Source organism: Meleagris gallopavo, chromosome 3, assembly GCF_905368555.1.
Source record: "Meleagris gallopavo chromosome 3, MGAL_WU_HG_1.1, whole genome shotgun sequence".
In the NCBI taxonomy this organism is placed as follows: domain Eukaryota; kingdom Metazoa; phylum Chordata; class Aves; order Galliformes; family Phasianidae; genus Meleagris; species Meleagris gallopavo.
In genome coordinates this window covers 14,768,857-14,786,801 of record NC_139406.1, presented here as the reverse complement: position 1 = coordinate 14,786,801, position 17,945 = coordinate 14,768,857, and the positions used below count along the sequence as shown (strand labels likewise).

At 39.4% G+C, this 17,945-nt stretch overlaps 1 protein-coding gene across 1 annotated transcript in view; it reads left to right on the top strand.

Moving 5' to 3' along the window:
- PHLPP1 (PH domain and leucine rich repeat protein phosphatase 1) overlaps window positions 1-17,945 on the top strand; it is a 133,776-nt gene that overhangs the window by 67,026 nt on the left and 48,805 nt on the right. The window contains exons 2-3 of the mRNA XM_085220322.1: window positions 6,176-6,372; window positions 8,703-8,828. Of these exons, the coding sequence (XP_085076448.1) occupies window positions 6,176-6,372; window positions 8,703-8,828 (323 nt within the window). The remainder of the gene's footprint in view (window positions 1-6,175; window positions 6,373-8,702; window positions 8,829-17,945) is intronic.

Here is a 17,945-nt window from a genome sequence, read left to right as displayed (position 1 = left end):
TAATCAGGATTATTGCTATAGAGCTGGTGACTGTGTTTTATTGCATCATATCACATAGTGATGATGCCTGTCTTTAAGGATGATCTTCGAGTAAAGTTAAGCTTCATAAAGACTGAAAGCCTGTCTGTCTTCTACTCTGTTTTGTCTCATAGAGAACATTTAAGAAAAAGCTGAATTGAGACAGTTAAAATAAAACAACAAAACACTTTGTGTCTCAGGTGAAAAGTTGTCAGGCTTCAAGTATTAGGGCTTGAACTGCTAATTTCTAAAGAAATAAATCACTTCAGCTTTTTCCCCAGCTCTCATAATAATACGGAGAGCACCACCAAAATGCTGCAAAAGTCTGTGCTAATAGTTACATGCCCATAGAAACAATGTGGTGATGTCTGAGGCCCTGTTCCACAGAGCAATATAGAATCAATCAGCAGCTGTGTTAAATCTTGTAGGAATTTGTAAGAGTCTAAGCAGATTTGAGTGCAAAAATTCAAGTCCTTAGTTTTGGAATGGTTTTGCTAGTTAAACTTTACCTTATATATGCTTGATGTGTCATCTTTGCAAAAACATCCTCTGATTGCTGATAGATGCTACTAGTTGAATTCTTGGTATTGAATATAAATAAATGTAAAAGCTGCTAATTTTGTACTTTTGTTCATAAATTATAAATGTGATTCCTTCAGCAAGGAAAAACACAATTAGCATGTGAACTCTAAGTAGGCTTTCTTCATATTTTTTAAAAACAAAAATGAGAACAATGCAGTAATTTTGGGATTCTTACTTACGGTTTTTATGCTTTCTGTGCTTGTTCCCATTCTTTTTTTTTTTTAAATCCACCTCACTGCTTTATTTTTACACATCTCATTGCACTGGGACCTTGCCTGAAGTCATCATGACTACGCTTAGTGTCACTACAGTGAGAGGGGAAGCAACCTTAAATGACTGAAATGCTTCAAAAGTATTGCAGGAAATAGCTTTCTCTGGGTTTAATTAAAGGATTTGGGCAGAAGTAGAAATCTGCAGAAAAATCTGGTAGTAAGGGTTCAGCAATGGTATACCACCCTCTACTTTCTGTGTACTAAGAGGTATGGTTTAGTAGGGAATATTGGTGGTAGGTGTATGGTTGGGCTTAGATGATTTTGAAGGTCATTTCTTTTCCAATCTTGGTGATCCTGTGCGTGTGGTGGTTGTGTTGGGGGTCTGTAGGAAAGGCTGGGGCAAGGTTTTTCCCAAAGTCGAGTCAGAGGAATGGTGTTCCAGGTAGGCGCTGAAGAATCCACTTGCTCTGTTGATTTCACCACCTCAGATGGGAAACCAGCTGGCTTTGTCACCGGATTCCAACATCTTCAAACTGGTTGCTGGGTTTTGACTTGAATGTGGAGGATATGGCAGGGTAAAAAAGCAAACAACATGACGCTTGATGTTAAGTGTTAGTGTGGGAAGTATTTTGTTTCTGAAATTACTTACTGAAGGCCATAGGTGGGCTTAATTACGTATCCTCTCCAGTGACTGTGATGTAGGTTTGGCCTCCACATGCTCTTCCTCTGTTCTCTGTACCGAACTGCTCACTCTGAGCTGTTGCTGTGGCCTTTCTTTTTGGTCAGAGAGAGACAAGAAATGCAAGCAGCTTGGTTTGCCTGAAAGGGCTTAGGGACAGCTTATAGTGAGCAGCTGATGTGGTAGGGTTGATGCAGTGTTGGCCTCAGGCCAAGGGCTTGGACGTGTGCGGATGAGAATATCAACCTCTGTTGCTGGCCCAGCTGCAGCTGAAAAAGACCATCCCTAAGTCAGGGCTGAGACTGAGTCCTTCAGTCCCTTCTGAAAAGCCTTGAACTTGGACACTGTTGCCACTGACCATTCAGCCTTTGATACCATTAGTACCTGAGTGTGCTCAGTGAGGGCAGCCTGGTCCTCCCTGTGAGCTGCCCAGCTGTACCATGTGCGTCTCAGAACTGCTGGCTTTCATTCTGTCAGACCAACGTTAGCAATAAAAATAAAATCTGCTGCACAGAAGTGTATGTGTCTCTTATGTCAACGCTTTCCTCCACTCTTATTTTGGTAATGTCTTAAATAGTTTTTTAGAGGCAGACTTCATTGGCTGTATTTTTCTTACAGGGTGGAATAATAACTTGCAACTTAATGAGCCATACAGCTTCAAGAGCTTTCTTCTCCAAATACTCTTCATGTCCCATAATGAGCTGGTATTTCATAATTTCTGATGGTAATATATTCCATATGCCTTCTATTGCTAGGATGAGGAGCTCTACTTAGCATCCTAAGCAAGTGGCTGTAGGTATTTAGTAAGATTTGAAGTCTTCGCTCTAGGTAAGAGTCAGTATATGGTGTAGCGGTGGCTTCCTCGAGCTGCTCGTTGCCAAGTCTTCATGTTTTAAGATCACTGAAGGGTGTCTGTCCCATCCATGCTTCTTGTGAGTGGTTCATGGTTCTAGAGAGCTGTCCTACCATTTTGATCAAATTCCCTGTTTCTCTCTGTTCTTGTTTTAAATACCAGTAGTTTTCCTCCAGGACTTAGGACAAGCTAAAGCTGAGAGGAATTCAACCATGAATGTCAAGATAGCCAAATGAGTGGTCTGTTTGTAATTCCTTGAGGCATCTCCTCTAATGCTTCGTTCAGAACAAAAGTCCTGTTGTGGTTGTGCTTAGGAGCTGCAGTAGTTTTGGAGTCCTGACAAGAATGAAAAATAATCTTTTTATGGTTTCTTGCTAAAACGCTCCAACTGTTCTGGTTAGGCTTAGCATTTGAAAAACATTTTCTGGTATGCAAGACTTCTAGATGCTCTGGCATGTTTGTCTCCTCTCTGATCGAGGCAACAATAATTATTCTCCTGCTTTTGGCAGGATTGAATTTTTGTTTCAAGTCACAAAGGATCATCGATACCTTTTTATCTGCGCAACTGACAGCTTCAGTATAACATCACAGGGCCCACTGAAAACTTGTCTGCTCCCTCTGGGTGTAGTTAAAACAAGGGAATTCATAACGTGAATCTCACACTGTCTTCTGAATCTCAAGTGGGAAGTCTGAGGCAGAGGATGATTTCAGAACAGATGATCCTTTTTCACCAGCAGTGATAGGTTGCTTAATTGATGTGCAGCGGTGGCACTCTGATTGTACCATAACTTGTGCCCTTTGATCCTTCACCTAAAGGTATTCTGGCGAAGTTCTCGTATCTGGTGAGGGAAAAGGTCATTTACATTAATTGCTGGGGCCTTCTCATTGGCTTATTTTTCAAGTCGTGAAAAGCACGGGTACCCGTGAGTCTTCCTTTTCTTCCTGCTCCCTCGGTGCCAGTGCTGTGCTCTGGCAGGAGCTGGCTGTGGGGCAGCGTGACACTCTGCCACCTGCTGCTCTCCTCGGTGAAGTGAGGAGCAGCGATCCTAATGCTCGCCGCACCTTTCTCGAGTCCCATTCCTCTTGTGGCTGTAATTCCATAACCTGCTCGCGTTTCAGTTTTTCCTCCCTTTATGCGCTTTCGCCAGCTAGTCGCTGAGCCATTTAGCACTGTTCAGGCTTATCTTTCTGGCAACATCATGTGATTCAACATCAAATGTAGATTTTGCAAGTTATGTAGTGGTGTAGACAAGAATAGGAAGAGATAAACCTTTTGCTATCATGAAATAGGCTCAATATTTTAGTTTTGTATGTTCTCATCAAGAATCTTTTAGCTTTAATGTAGCAATAGGCAGAATTTGTTAGGAAAATATGTCTGAAGTGCTTAGAAGTTGAAGGGACTGTTGTAAAAACCTTTGTAGCTGAAAACTTTTACTCTGGTAATTTTTCCATCAAATCTGTCTGTGATGCAAGAGGAAAGGACAGTTCGTACCTAGCATGGAGACTTTGTGATAGCTCTGTTCTGACTTTTCTAGTAAACATTTAGTAATTATGCTAATTATTAATGTGACTTGCAACTTAAGTGCCTCTGAATTTACCTGAAGTTAGAACTTCCATTTAGATGCTACTGGGTAGTTTTACAGGTCCGGCTGTACTTTACTTCATGGAGCCTAGTTCAAGAAAATAAATGGTTTAATCTGGTTCCAGGAAACAGGCTTGTCAGGTTCCTGGCTCTTTTCCTGTAGCTTTTCTGAAGATTTTCTAATTTTCCAGCACCCTTTGTGAAGTGCAAGCACCTGCTGTCAGATCCCAGTAATCATTTTGCCAGTACAGTACATAGGATAATGTTACTTCTCTCTTTCTGAGCGTTCTCATGTTTCATGCCAAGGCTGCAGCACTGCAATGGGATCTCATGTACTTTGTTATCCACTTAGTAATCTAAAGAACTTCTGAAGATTGGTGTTTCCCACCTAGAAGCGTGCCTTGGGAGATATTACTTAATATATCGCTTTTGAGTTGAAACTGTCCATAGTCCTGATGACTGTTCCTTGTACAACCATGCTTTTGACAATTCCCAGGCACTTTGTATTCCATTACAGACATTTTTATTGTGTAGCAGATTCTTTGATCAGTGCTTTGCAGCATCAAGTCCATCATTCTGCACGGACTAGATAAACTATCAATTACTTTAGCAACTGTGATTTTTCTATTTCATATTGATTTGACTTTTGTGTTTAGTTAGGGTTATGTTGATCTATTTTACTCACTTGTATTTCCTAACAGTATTATGACTTTATTAAAAAAAATAAATAGATATTCTCAACTTCTTTCTGTTCTGTTGGGCTTAAGAGAAGTGCTTAATCGCAGCTTCTGTTGTTGGATTTGAATTTGCTTGATAATGAAGTTACTGCTTTCTTGAGGCACCCAGATTTTTATTGGCACTGAGGTTTGTCTTTTAGCTTCGAGCAACATTAACATTCCAGCAAATCTGAATTACGAGTAGGCATTGGTAGTATAAGTGATACTGTTTATTAGAACTGAGCAAGGCTTGAGGCTAACTATGCCTAGTCATTGGCTTACTAATCCTTAAGGAAGGTATGGGAAGGCTACTTCTTAAGGAAGGGTAAGAATTGGCATGAGGAAGGTGAGGGTGAGGGAATTAAGTGGGGGTGGCCATGTGGTAGGTGTCTTCTGTCTTAAGTAATCTGAAGGCAAGAGTAGACTCATTAAGACAAATGTTGTATGAACAAGATTAGTAATGGCAAGTTGTGGTAATAGTGTACTGCACTTGTCACTGCTGTAGTTGAATTAATGCTGTTCTGAAAATGTTGGAATTAGGAGACAGGATCAACTCCCTGATTTTCTGGAGAACCAATCAGTTATTAATGCTTTGATTTATTAATCTAAGAATTTTGTTAAATAAAAATGTGTAGGAAAATAAATGGTTTATCTTGCCTTGTGATTTGGAAAATACCTTAGGTTACAGTAGCCTTTGGTTCTTCATCCATGAGAAATCCTTTGCAGAGTTTCACTAGTACTGGTGTCCTTCAAGAAATCTCAGCTTATTTAACTTGAACATGATTACCTTACCTATATTAGTATATTTGGGTGAATCCAAATATAAGGGCTGGATTTTTCAGGGTTTGATATGATAACTTGAAATAAATAAATTCATCAGATTAGAATGAGTGAATTGTGCTTCTTCCTATCCATGTCCTAAAAGGACTTGGTTCTATTACGGAGATGGGAGAGATACTTGTCTTTGTGTTGTCCTTACTAACAATGGCTTTTACCAGAAACCATTTTTACCAGATTATTCTTAATAGATAGTATAATCTGAGCCGCGTATGCCATCATTTAACATATTTGGTCTAACTGCTAGCTTTGCTAATAATCAAAATCATAAATAGTGAATTCATTGTAAATATAGGCAGAAGTACTTCACCATCGTTGAAGTTCTCAGACCAAAGCAGGGTCTTTCAGGGGTTGCATCTGTGCACATTGTGGCTTTCATTGTGTACTACCTCTGCTTTGGCGTTTGGACTGAACAGATGGGCTGGAGGAAGAGTAGTAACTGTATACTGCAGCTATTAAAGCTATTCAGCTGTGATGTTAAGGATGGATGGAAATGCAAAGGTGTGAGTGTATATGCAGTACATCACCCCCTTTTGCACATACCAAATGAAGGTAACAGAGTATCAACTACTTGATTCTAAAGCTGCTGTCACTCCTTTCACTGCTAAGGAACTTTGTGATGAAGACCCAGGATGACTTGAATGAAAGAGGCAGAAATTTTCCATGATTAAATGGATGTTTTTGTTTCCATTTCAGGAAAGCCCCACAGCATTGGCAGCTCCGAGCGGATTCAGCTCTCAGGAATGTACAATGTTCGAAAAGGGAAAATACATTTGCCAGTCAACAGATGGACAAGACGTCAAGCTATCCTTTGTGGAACATGCCTAATTGTCTCATCAGTAAAAGAAAGCCAGACGGGAAAGATGCATGTCCTGCCTTTAATTGGTGGCAAAGTAAGATTGTATTTCTACTCTTATTTTATGCATTTGTTTGCTTAATCCCTATCTCTTTATTCATGGAGGAGATCACCTTCCTTTGCCATGATTCCTAACCCCTCACAAAAGCTTGTTTCTGGGGGAGAAAATCAGAGTATATAACTAATTTTTGATTGCAGTAAGATTCATACTTAATGATTTGGAATATTTGGATTGAAATGCGAAGGAAAAGTGAGGGGGATACATTCAGCTGCCTTGCGTGCAGTGTTTTATATACATAATAGTGTTTCGTATGTATAAAAGTTCAAAAACAAAGAATACATGAATCTGTATTTTGTGTGAAGTTTACTATATCTTTTCACCACTTTTTATCCATGTTGTGTTACTCTAAGATCTGAAAATTAGAAGTAACAGCAGATTTTATTTGTGTTTTGGGTTGGTTTTCTATTTTTTTTTTCCACTTTCAGCATTATTAGTGTAGTGATCTAATATTAGCTTGCAGCAGCAAATACATTCATTTACAAAAAGCTGAAACTGGCTCTTTGTTTTCTGATGAAATGCATCTGAAACACAGGAGATTCTGTCTAAATGCAGGGACGTCCTTTTTTTTTTTTTTCCCCCCCCTACATCAGTGACCAAGCATTGACATAAGCTGCCCAGAGTAGTTGTAGAGTCTTCCTCTTAGAGCTATTCAAAAGTTGCCTGGTCATGGTCCTGGGCAACCTGTTCTAGGTGACCCTGCTTGAACACGGGATTTGGACACAATGACCTTCAGAGATCCTTTCCAACTTCAACTGTTTTTAGATCTGTGGAACTTTACTGAAGGCAGTAAGATTTATACCCTTACCATTTCAGCCTGAATGTAGTTTCAGAGTGCTGTTATTGACTTGATTAGCCAAGGTAATGGAAAGAAAATCATTAGTCTGAGGATGAATTCACACCTGAAATAGTGCTGTTTTACTTTCTATACTGATAAGTTTGATTTCTTTGGAGTTATTGGCAGAGGAAAAAAAGCTTCCTTATATAATACGTGCAGATTGGAGTTGATGTGTTATTTTACTGTCCACATTGCTAGTATAACTTCTGTGAGTTCTTTTCTCTCATGCTTCCATGATTCTTCAATGGAGATTCTTCCATGGAGGTACCAAAGTAGAGACTTTTCTCTCTCTTTTTAGCAGCATTGTGTGAACTCTGGCAGTGAGCTTTATTCCTAGCTGCAGCACGCTGAATAGGGCAGAATTCTGGTCCTTGCTGGCCTTCTTTTTGAGAAGAAAAAGTATATTTGCACAGAAATACATCACAAAACATAAAACACGAAGACTGCAAAGCTGAAAGCTGACAGCAAATTTTAAAAGAAAAGGAGAACCAAGCAAAGAAAAAAACTGTACTGAGGGCTTCTGCTGACAAAGCTTGAGTGGAGGATGCTTGGCACAGAACTTAGTGTTTTTTAAATTATTACTCAGAAAATATTCTTTCTAAACCTCATAAGTACTCTGCACTTCCTGGTTTGCAAAGGCTTTCCAGAATGCAGTGCTGAGGCACTGAAACCATAAGTTGTGTGGGACTGCGCGTGTGTGGTAGCAGGATGATGTATTCTGGGGTGTTTTTAGCGAGTTGAGAAATGCCAAAGAATTTAATTGGGGTGTAAGAGAAGCATTTGGTAAAGCTTGATTTTAATAATCAGGAGTATAAATTGTGCTCCCTTAGGTTGCATAAAGACAGCTGTAGATAGAAAGCCTTCTGTGATCCTCAGTCTCTTAAGATGTCATTCTTGGCTATTTTCTTCTTTATGATGGTTTCTTTACATCTTGCATACTATACTGAAGATAGCAACCAGAAATAAAGTTGCAGATACATTGGGGAAAAAAAATTCCAAAAAAACCACCCCAAAAAACAGGTTTAAAGGAAGCAATCTCCAGAGAAACATTAAATGTTGAGAATAGCAGCATATTTTAATTCAGTATTGCCATCCATTACCAGTTCAAACTCGAGCTGTTGCCAGATTTATCTGCCTGCAGCATCTCCAGTTTGCATCTCTTTTTCATATGACAAGAGAGTAAGTCATGTGGCTAGGATTTTTTTTCAGACATTTTGTTTGTTTTAAAAGTTTAGCTTTTAGTATTCTAGAAAACAGACAAACAAGCTTAAAGGTTTTGGTTCTGTTCTTACTTCTTGCTTGTGTAGATTGTATGAATATTTGACAGTTAAGATCCAGCTTAAGTACTTGAGGGGGGTTAGTACAACTCTACTTGAAGAGCTTGTCTTGGACACACATGAATTTTCTCTGGGGTGCTCTGTAGAGATATTTTAGTTTCTTGTTCACTAACAGTTTTATGCCTTTGTTGTAGGTGGAAGAAGTGAAAAAGCACCAGCACTGCTTAGCATTTAGCTCTTCTGGACCTCAAAGCCAGACTTACTACATTTGTTTTGATAACTTCACTGAATATTTACGATGGCTTCGACAAGCATCAAAGGTGAGAAGATTAATTCCTGAATGAAATTTATAGTGTTACCCACAGTTCTATCCTCCATACAGCTATGTAGTCTTCTGGGTTCACATTATTATGAACTTGTGCTGCTCTTCGTAGTGCACAGAGAGGGGAGTTCTTTGGGAGCAAGGTGAATTTTTCTATCTATGCTGAGACTTCTGTAGGCAAAGTGCTGTGTTAAATTGTCTCCCTTTTTTCATCTGATTCATCTGGGTGGATGGAGTGAGATCATTAGAACATGAATGATGACAAATAGCTGACAGAATTAAAATTTAAAAGGCTGTATTGAAAAATTGACAAAATTTTAGGTTTTATTAATTAGCTTCCAACAGATCTCAAAGCCTACATTCCTGGAGCTAAGGGCTTGTTTCCTTGCTCAGTTGCTAAATCATTCTTCAGTTTTATAATTGATTTTTTTTTAATAAGCAAAAATTTTATGTCAGTCAGAGAAACATACTTATTAATTCTTTCCTAAGGAAGTTTTATGCTGTTATAGTAGGCATTTTTAATGGGAATTTATATCTTGCATTATTTCCTTTGACATTTCAGTTCCACTTTGCATTATTGAAAGGCTGTTTTTTTGTTTGTTTGTTTGTTTTGTTTTGTTTTGTTTTTTTGCAATTACTTGGTTTATGTCAATCCCTATCCTCAATCTTCTCTGAAGTATTTTGTGTATGTTGACTCATTGATTTTTGGTTTATTTTACTATGCAAGTTCTTTTGCTGTGTGGTTAACAATCTTTGGTTTTCTAGTGGTTCCTAAACTGTTCCTTTGTTATTACTTGATAGGGCTGTTCACGTTCTTTGCTATGTTAAAGCAACTAGTTTTTGTGTAGTACTATTTGGAAATACTTACGGCACACTAGAACGGTTTGGTCTTTTTAGATTGCAGCAATGAATCAGTCCAGCATACTGCCAGTGGTACAGCCTGAGTTGCATGGACTTTTTAAAGATACCTGATTGTTTTATCAAGCTTTCTTTTGAGCAATAACTACTGCACCTCCAAGCACACACGACACTTAAAGTATCCTTTGTGTTCTAAGTTTTTAAATTCTTTAAAAAGACTTTGGTTGGCATCCCTACTGGGTCTCTTCAGACTCAATGTACAAATGCCCAGTGCACGTTTGTGAGACAGTAAGGTATGGTCTGTCAGATCCTTGAGTTCTTGCCACTTTGTGGTTCTGTCTGAGAGAGTAATGTCCTTTCATCTCCAGAGTCTTTGACATCAGATAAATGAAAGGCAAACCTAATGAGTGAGGGAGGAAATAGTGCAAAACAACGAACTTCAGAAGTAGGGATAAGTAGCCAGAAAGCCCCTCTGAATTACTGTCAGCATAAGCTCACTTGGTGCCTTGCTGTGCTTCCCTTTTTCTCTCTGGTTTATCCAAATGACTAACAACATTGGGAAGATAGCCAGTATGAGAACATATCCCCATGCACTCATGAGATCCTCCTGTTTTTCTTATGTAAGGGTAGAAATAAAATGTAGTTTGTGTCTCTTCAGACCCTCAGAATTGAGGAAACTATACTTCTGGTTAAAATGCATTTTAAGAAAAAAATGAGGCTTAATTTTCCCCAACCCACCACTCCTCCATCTTCCCAAAAATGAGACTTAGCTTTCAGGATTTCTGGAGACTGCATGTTGCCACTTCTATTTGCCTTTTTAATGTTTGGGTTTTCTATCCTTAGACTGAAAGACACAAGCATGATTGTATGCAAGACAGTTGTGTGGGAAGCACTGTGCTGTAACAGTTCCTGAAGAATAGAAACAGAAAAACTAGTAATGCTAGGAAGAAACTCTAACTTACTCCAGCTGATGCTACCCATGTCCAAATGCTTAATTGTGAGATTAATCATTCCCAATCTACATGCACAAATAAGTTTCATTTTCATATAGTTCAGGCAAACCAAGGCTGTCATGCAAAGGACAAAATAAAATTATATGAGGTAGGCTGCCTGAGGTGTTGTGAACACAGAAGCTTTTTGAGTTCAGAGAAGTTTAAATGTTCTTGCTAACCACGAAAATGCTGTATAAAGTATTGTATGTCTGAAGGCAAGCAAATTTAGGAGGGAAAATGTGTCTTTCCAGCATACAGCTTGTAGTTGCGTTCTATGGGTTACACAACCTCAATTTAAAAAGAACCTGGGTAAAATGCTTGCACTTTTACAAATTCTGAATAATATCTGAGTGTATTTTAAACATAACTGTTGTTTGCTGACAGTTTTGAAACATTAACTTAGTTACATTAACTGATAGCTTTTTTTGTAGTCCTTCATGCTCCTGATGCATGCTGCTGAAAACAGACATTTGTGATACTTGCTTTAATGTAAATTTTAGAATAGAAAGCAGTCATGGGTAAAATACTTCATTAGAATTTCTCAATTCAGTTTTTAACTATGGAAAAATACTTCATGTTGTCTGTGTACCTCAGAAGAGCCAAATGATGCTATTTTAACTTGTGAATAACGGGCCTAATCTTGAAAGGAGACTTTGCAAAGAATGCTTGCTCTGCAGTCTTTTTTCCCAAAGAATATTGTCAGTGTTGACTTTTTAGGAGCGTTGCAGAATAAGAGAAATCTTAATGCATCACTTCTACAATAAGTAAATGTATGCTAAAGAAGATTTGAATTGTGTTTGCAGAGGGTTGGGTTTAGCTTAATTAAAAATGAACATCACTCTTGTATAATCTGATTCATTCTAAAAGTCAAATATATCCTAGCCAAGGCAGCTCTGATGCTCTGCCCCAGTACATATTTGGAAGAAATTTATGAATAGATTTTTTGATTGTTTTTCTTGTATGAGTGCTTATCTTGAGGTGAACAGAGCTCTCGCTTCTAGGGCTGACTAGAATTATTACACAAATACTGCCCTAAATATTGAACTTGGTGACATACTTACTCCAAATAGGTCACTTTTAGATATGCAGATTTAACCTCAAACAGAATATTTTTAAAAGCTGGAAATGTGGCTTCTTCGTTAATATTGATAGCTTTCTGTGCCACAGTGCATTTTCTTTCCTTTTAGTTTCCAAATACTGGAGTCCTAATTAAGGAAGCTCAAAAAGAAAACAACAGCAACAAACTTGGTCCTTTTTGATCTAATATGCTTACTCTGTTGCCAAATGTAGAAAAAAATGCTGTTTATACAGCACTAGGGGTAATGAGGGGCAAGAGGGTAGAAGGACATCTTTTCTTTATGGCTTTAAATAATTTTATCTACATAAAGTTGACAAAAGTTGACACGGTGCTGGAATTCACACAATTTCTTCCACTGTTTACTACTTAAGTTTAAACTGCAGAAGGACAAGGGGAGAATGTGCAGTTAACAATGAGGAATACGTAATGAGGGCTTTCCTCCTTTGCTGCATCCAAAATTGTGAAAGGTGGGTGGGTTGATCGAACAAAACTAAGAAGCTGCACCCTTAACATGACAGAGAAGAGGGTGTTCTGCTGTGTGAAGTGTGATGTAGTGGTGGAACTTGCAGTTGTAAGCCTTGTATTTGGGGTATGGTGATGTACTCCCGTTGTATGGCACTTGTAACAGCTACACTCAGTTCAGCATTTTTCAATAAGTGACATTGCTGTGTGTTGACAACTACATGACTAATAGCATAGATGATTTAGCTAGTGGGAAAAGGATAATCAGTCCTCCATATTCCAAGGCATGCAATTAAAAGGAGGCATCTACATCTATCTCAGAAATTTAGTATTGCACAGCTGAAGTAAAGGTGCAGTGCACAGTTCTGTTTTCTTGGAAGCAGCGTGCATCCCTTGGTTATCTGACCCTGCAGAACTTCCCCCATTTCTGTTCTGGAAGGGCAGGAAGTGTGTTGACAGCTTCTTGCAACAGCTATTTCCCGCTGTAGCGGTCAGTTCCGTGGGGCAGGTAGAAAAAGAGGCAATGAGAGACAAGGACTGAATAATGCATGACTGCTTCATGTGAGCTGCCTGTGCATGGCTGCATGTAATACAGGTAGATGAAGATGTACAGCGGCACGCTGCCGTCCTTTGCCTGACCGCAGCTGAATTGTACAGCTGCTGCTGTACCGATAGTATGTTTGCTGGGGAATTGTGTGGGGTGTGGATGGCAGGGTGGATTTGTACCTATGAAGAAATAAAAATCTCCAACGCTCCTATTAAAAAAAAAAAAAAAAGAAAAAAAAAGAAAAAAAAAAAAAGGATTATACAGAAAGTGATCCTTGATTTAAAACTTCAGACTTAAGAATTTTCTCCTGTGTACCCTTGTATGAATATTTTCTCTCCTCTGATTCAGAAACCTTTGTCTTTAGGCTTGTAGTGGAAACATCTGTGCCATTCTGGACAATCAAAGCCTGCTGCTAGTATAGAGTAAATTGTGATGGCAGTGTACATTATGTTTTAAAAGCTCTAAAAAGAGCAAGAATAGCAAACTGAAGGGAGCGGGACATGCTGCCATATTGGCCTTACTCCTTTCATGTCAGGGCAGAGTATGCTGTATGTATGTAAATCCATCTGCACTATGAAAAGAAGTTTTTGCAAAAAACAAAAACAAATCCCAATTTAATTTATCCTATACAAATAGTGAAGGGACCTCTAAAGCAGTTGTATCCATCTTAAGCTTGTACAGAGGCATATCTAAAACAGCCGTGCAGGATTAACTTTATTGCAGTGTTTTAACACAAAATGTGGTCTTCAGCCTATAGAGGCAACAGTCCCATGGTTAAATTAGCCCTACCTCGTACCTTCCTTGCCTTATCCAATTGACTTGTTTCATATGTGTTTCTAGATACTGTAATGAGTTGCACCATCTGTACAAAATCCTCAATTGCAGGGTTATTACCAAACCTGTTTTCTCTGGAGATGTGTTTGGCTGTATGGTCATGATATCTTAGTGTACTGTGTTTATGTGTATGTTGGGGATGGGTTGGAGGTCAGGGATTTGCTGGTCATTGAATGGGTGACTGCAGTAGCTGGCTGTTACACTCGCAGTGCTTGGAGGCTTGGAAATGAGTCTCTATAGCATATGACCTAAGAGTAAGTAGTGTTCAATTCCAACATCAATGGTATCTTCTAAAAAAAATAGCATTTCATCAAATCCAAGGCTCTTCAAAAAGGTTGTTTTCTTTGAGAATGGTAGCTATCTAGTTTTCTACAAATTTGAGAGACTAAGAGGCATTGGTCGCCTGTTTGTGACTGATTCATTATCTAGTACAGGAAAAATATCCCTGAAAGATTTTCTCATTTTTCAGTGCAGGGAGGTTTTCTGTTTGTTTTGGTGTGGTCGTCTTTGCTTTGTTTTTCCTTTCTTACGGAAAATGTGTTGACTCTAAGTTTGGAAAAAGGAAGCCATTTTTTCTCTCTAATACCATAAAAATGACAATATTGAGATAATGCCTTCTCTAAAAATAGATCCCTAAAAATAAAACCACAGCTTCCTTTTAGCAGTGATTACAAGTATTCTAACATAAACAAACCTCTGCCTTTTTGTATGGAACTTGATTTCCTTTTCTGTGTATGTGTGAAAACGTCAATATTTGGGACCTTTGTTCTGCAGTGATATCTGGGCATTCTGGCTATGGGTGGCCTCTTGTTGACTTGCATTGAAAACAGGAGATGAGGCAAAACAAACTTGAGGCCAGTTTTGTTTCTCTTTTGATTATAACACTTGAAAGTATTCTTCCCTCTCTTTCCCTGCAAAACCTATCCTTTTATGCCTTTTGTTGTTAGAGGCCAATTGATGTTTTGGAAGTTAACTTCTGTTTGTTGTAGTTTCTCTTTTAATAGTTCAGGAGGGAAGCTTTGTAGTTTGCTGTTTGTTTTTCCTTTTAAAAACAGTTCAGACTGACTCCAAGTGATGTAAATTTTGACCAAGCCTTTTCTCTTAGTTTCTGTGCTAACCACACTATAGCTTCACTTTTAATTTTTTTTTTTTTTCTTACTGAAATTTTGGGTCTATGATCCTTATTGCTGCCTTCAGCAAAGAGTAGCTATTGAAATACTGTGCCAAGAGTGAGAATGGAGAACTAGTTATCACTCACACATCTGGAATAGCTTTCAAGTAATGACCTTTGAAGCCTCTAAGTCAGCTTCTGATACTGAAACTGAATTTGTGCAGTTTCTGCATTTATGTGGGAAAGAATAAACAGATTCCAGCTAGAAGCTCTGTAAAGTGTTGCAGACATTACCTTTTAAGGTGACTTCAATGCATGAGAATCCCAAAGTGTTTTCAGTAGTCTCTGGTGGTAGGTGGTGGGACTGAGCAGGAAAAGTGTACTTCAGCTCTTAACGAAGCCCAGGGGATCTACGCGTCTGTGGTGCACAGATCCCACTACCTGTGGTGGGAGGCTGCAGGGGCCAGCATACTGCACAGCAGTTCAGTTATGTATTAGGTCATATTTGAGTCAGTCATGAAATTGAATGTCTGAGAACCTTCTAACCCGTATAGTAAGGAGGAGAAAGAAAGAAAGATTAGCTAAAACTAATTTTAGGGATGTTAGGCCTTTTCCTTCTATGGTTGAGGGAGAAGGAACAAGGTCTCCAGCAAGAAGGATTAAGTGTTGGAAACCAGTTTTAGGCCCCAGGCCAGCAAAACTATATTCATTGTTAGTATTAAAAAAACAACAACAAAACACTGTGGGTTAGAAAGCGTTTCTAAATTACCATGAAATAATGACATGGAAAGAGTTGATCTTATTGCAGAATTGATCCATGTGGTGTGTGTACAACAGCGTAGGAGAAACTATGTCAGAAATCAAGGACCTGGTGTAACTGCTTATCTTACAAGAAAACCCAGCAAACAAAGCCCACCTAAAACCAACCAAAACTCTGCTTCTTGTTGAGGAGGGGAGAGTCAGGCAAGTGAAGGACTTCGGGAAGTGCTGACAGTATCACTAGTGAGAGTCCATGTATAGCAAACACTGAAAGAAAGTCTTTGCTGGAGAATTGCTCATTGCAAGCTTACTAGCTGTACAGCTATTTGTCTACTTAAAAACTTATATCAAACAGAAGTTACTTGAGGAAAACAAGGCATTTCTCTGTTTTTGAGAGACTGTTTCTTTTGCAAAATTCTGTGGTGAACAACAGCTTGTTTTCATTCAGGTTGTTTCAAGGATGTTAATATTCCTCGCCCCACCAAAATGAAGGTCCTTGCAGGACCTTATCAGAGTGAACATCCTGGGGAGACTTCCCCTAACGCAACAGTGTTAGTATCACTGCCTGTGTAGTACTGGTATCATACTGGGTGTGTAAAAGAAGAGCAGTTATACTTGTGAGGAAACAATAAATACTGCTATCCCAGAATAACTACTTCAGGCAGGTCTACACATTTTGAAATGACAGAGGACAAATGCCATCATTCCGACAAACCCTCACTTTCCAGATTCTGATTCTTAACCTTGGTCATTGGCTTTCGCGTCTGTGATTTCTTCTGGACTTTTATCGTGCAAGGTGAAGGAGTGCAACTTCTGCTTTGCTACCTGCACACATCCCCCCTCCTCACGCACTCGTGTGTTACTACTGTCTTCACTGGCGTTCCTACAGCTTTGTCTAACATCCTCAAGTTGAAATGAGCTGTTTCCGCATGCTGTATTCATCTTCATTTAGAACTAAAGAGAGGAGAGGAGGGCAAGCAGAACGACCTTTGTGTCCCTGAGCTGCATCAAGATGAAGTATCTCCTGGAGATTTCTGGCTGTGTTGCTGCACAGCCCATGAGCCTCATCTGAGGAGAAGAAAGGTTGAGAAGTGGTGGTGACTGCCTGTGGATGGTATCGCATGTGTGCCTGCTGCCACCACTGGTTTCACTAGGCAGTTCCTGCTCTCACCTATGCCTGTACATTTTCTGAATGGCTGAGATGTTTTGAAGCCTCTGCAGAGTTCTGTTTTCTCTTTTCAAGGCCCTTAGCTTTAGTCAGTATGCATCTATTTTCATGTTGGTAGGAAAACAAAAAGGAGAGGCCAGAAAAGCACTGAACTTTTCACCCTTTGGACTGCCTCCATTTTTGAAGTTGTCATTTAAAGAACACAAATGTAAGGCTTTAAAGCAACAGAGAGCCTTCTTATTTCTTTTCTTTCCTCTTCCGTTGAAGTTCTTGGCAGCCTGCATGCTTTCTCAGCTCTTGAGGGTGGAGCAGGGGCCCTGTTGATGTGCAGAAAATCAAACCCTATAGCCTGTAAGGATATAGAGAAGGTATGTTTTATTGGCAATTGTGCAAAAGCCCTGGTGCAAGGAGGATAACTCCTCCAAGCTTGCACACCATCTGGAAAAATCGTGCTACAGATATAGGGCAAACTAATACATAATCAATAATTTCCCAGAATTCAGATACATATTCATTATACCTCAAAGCATGCAGACCCTTGCCTGTTGCGTGTGCGTAGTGGGTCATGGGTTGAAGAATTTTGTTGTCTTTTTCGTGAAGGCTTCTGACCCTCCTCGCCGTAACTCCTGACAGGGAAGGGGGGCATCCCCCAAACTAGTTTTGTCTCGCTCTGTGGACATCTAATCATCTCCCTGCCAAATGTCTCAAACCTTATCAGCATGGCATTCATCCCCCTCACTATCCCAGACTCCTTGTCTGCTATCCCCCTTTCTCTAACGATCTCTACATTCCTGCTTCTATAAACTATTCCCTAACTATCCCCCTCTATCCTCCCCTATTCTCAGTTGCTGTGAAACCTTCTTTTTGCCTTTTACTTTTTCTTATGGGGCCCCTTTTCCACCTTTCAATTCCCCCACTTTTCTTCAATCTAGCAGGATTTCTACCTGCTAGATTATTCCTTCTTAACGTGTGAAATAAGCCCCACTTTATACCTTTTGCCTTAACTCATGTTTCTTCCAGACTTCGTACTCTTTTCTCGTATTCCGGCACAGGCACATAGAAAACCTCATTACCACACAGGTAAGGCGTACCAATAGTACCAGTATGATGCATAGCAAGAAAAGTTGCCTTAACCATCTTAGATTTGGTAACCAGTTAGTAAGTGAGTCCCATAGGTCTGTTTCCCAGCTTGTGTCATCCATGCTTGTCTTATGCATGACTTGCATTATGACTTGCTCTGAAGGTCCCACTGATATATAGGGCTGTGACACTGGAACGGGAAAGAGAGGAGGGGTAGGATTTGAAA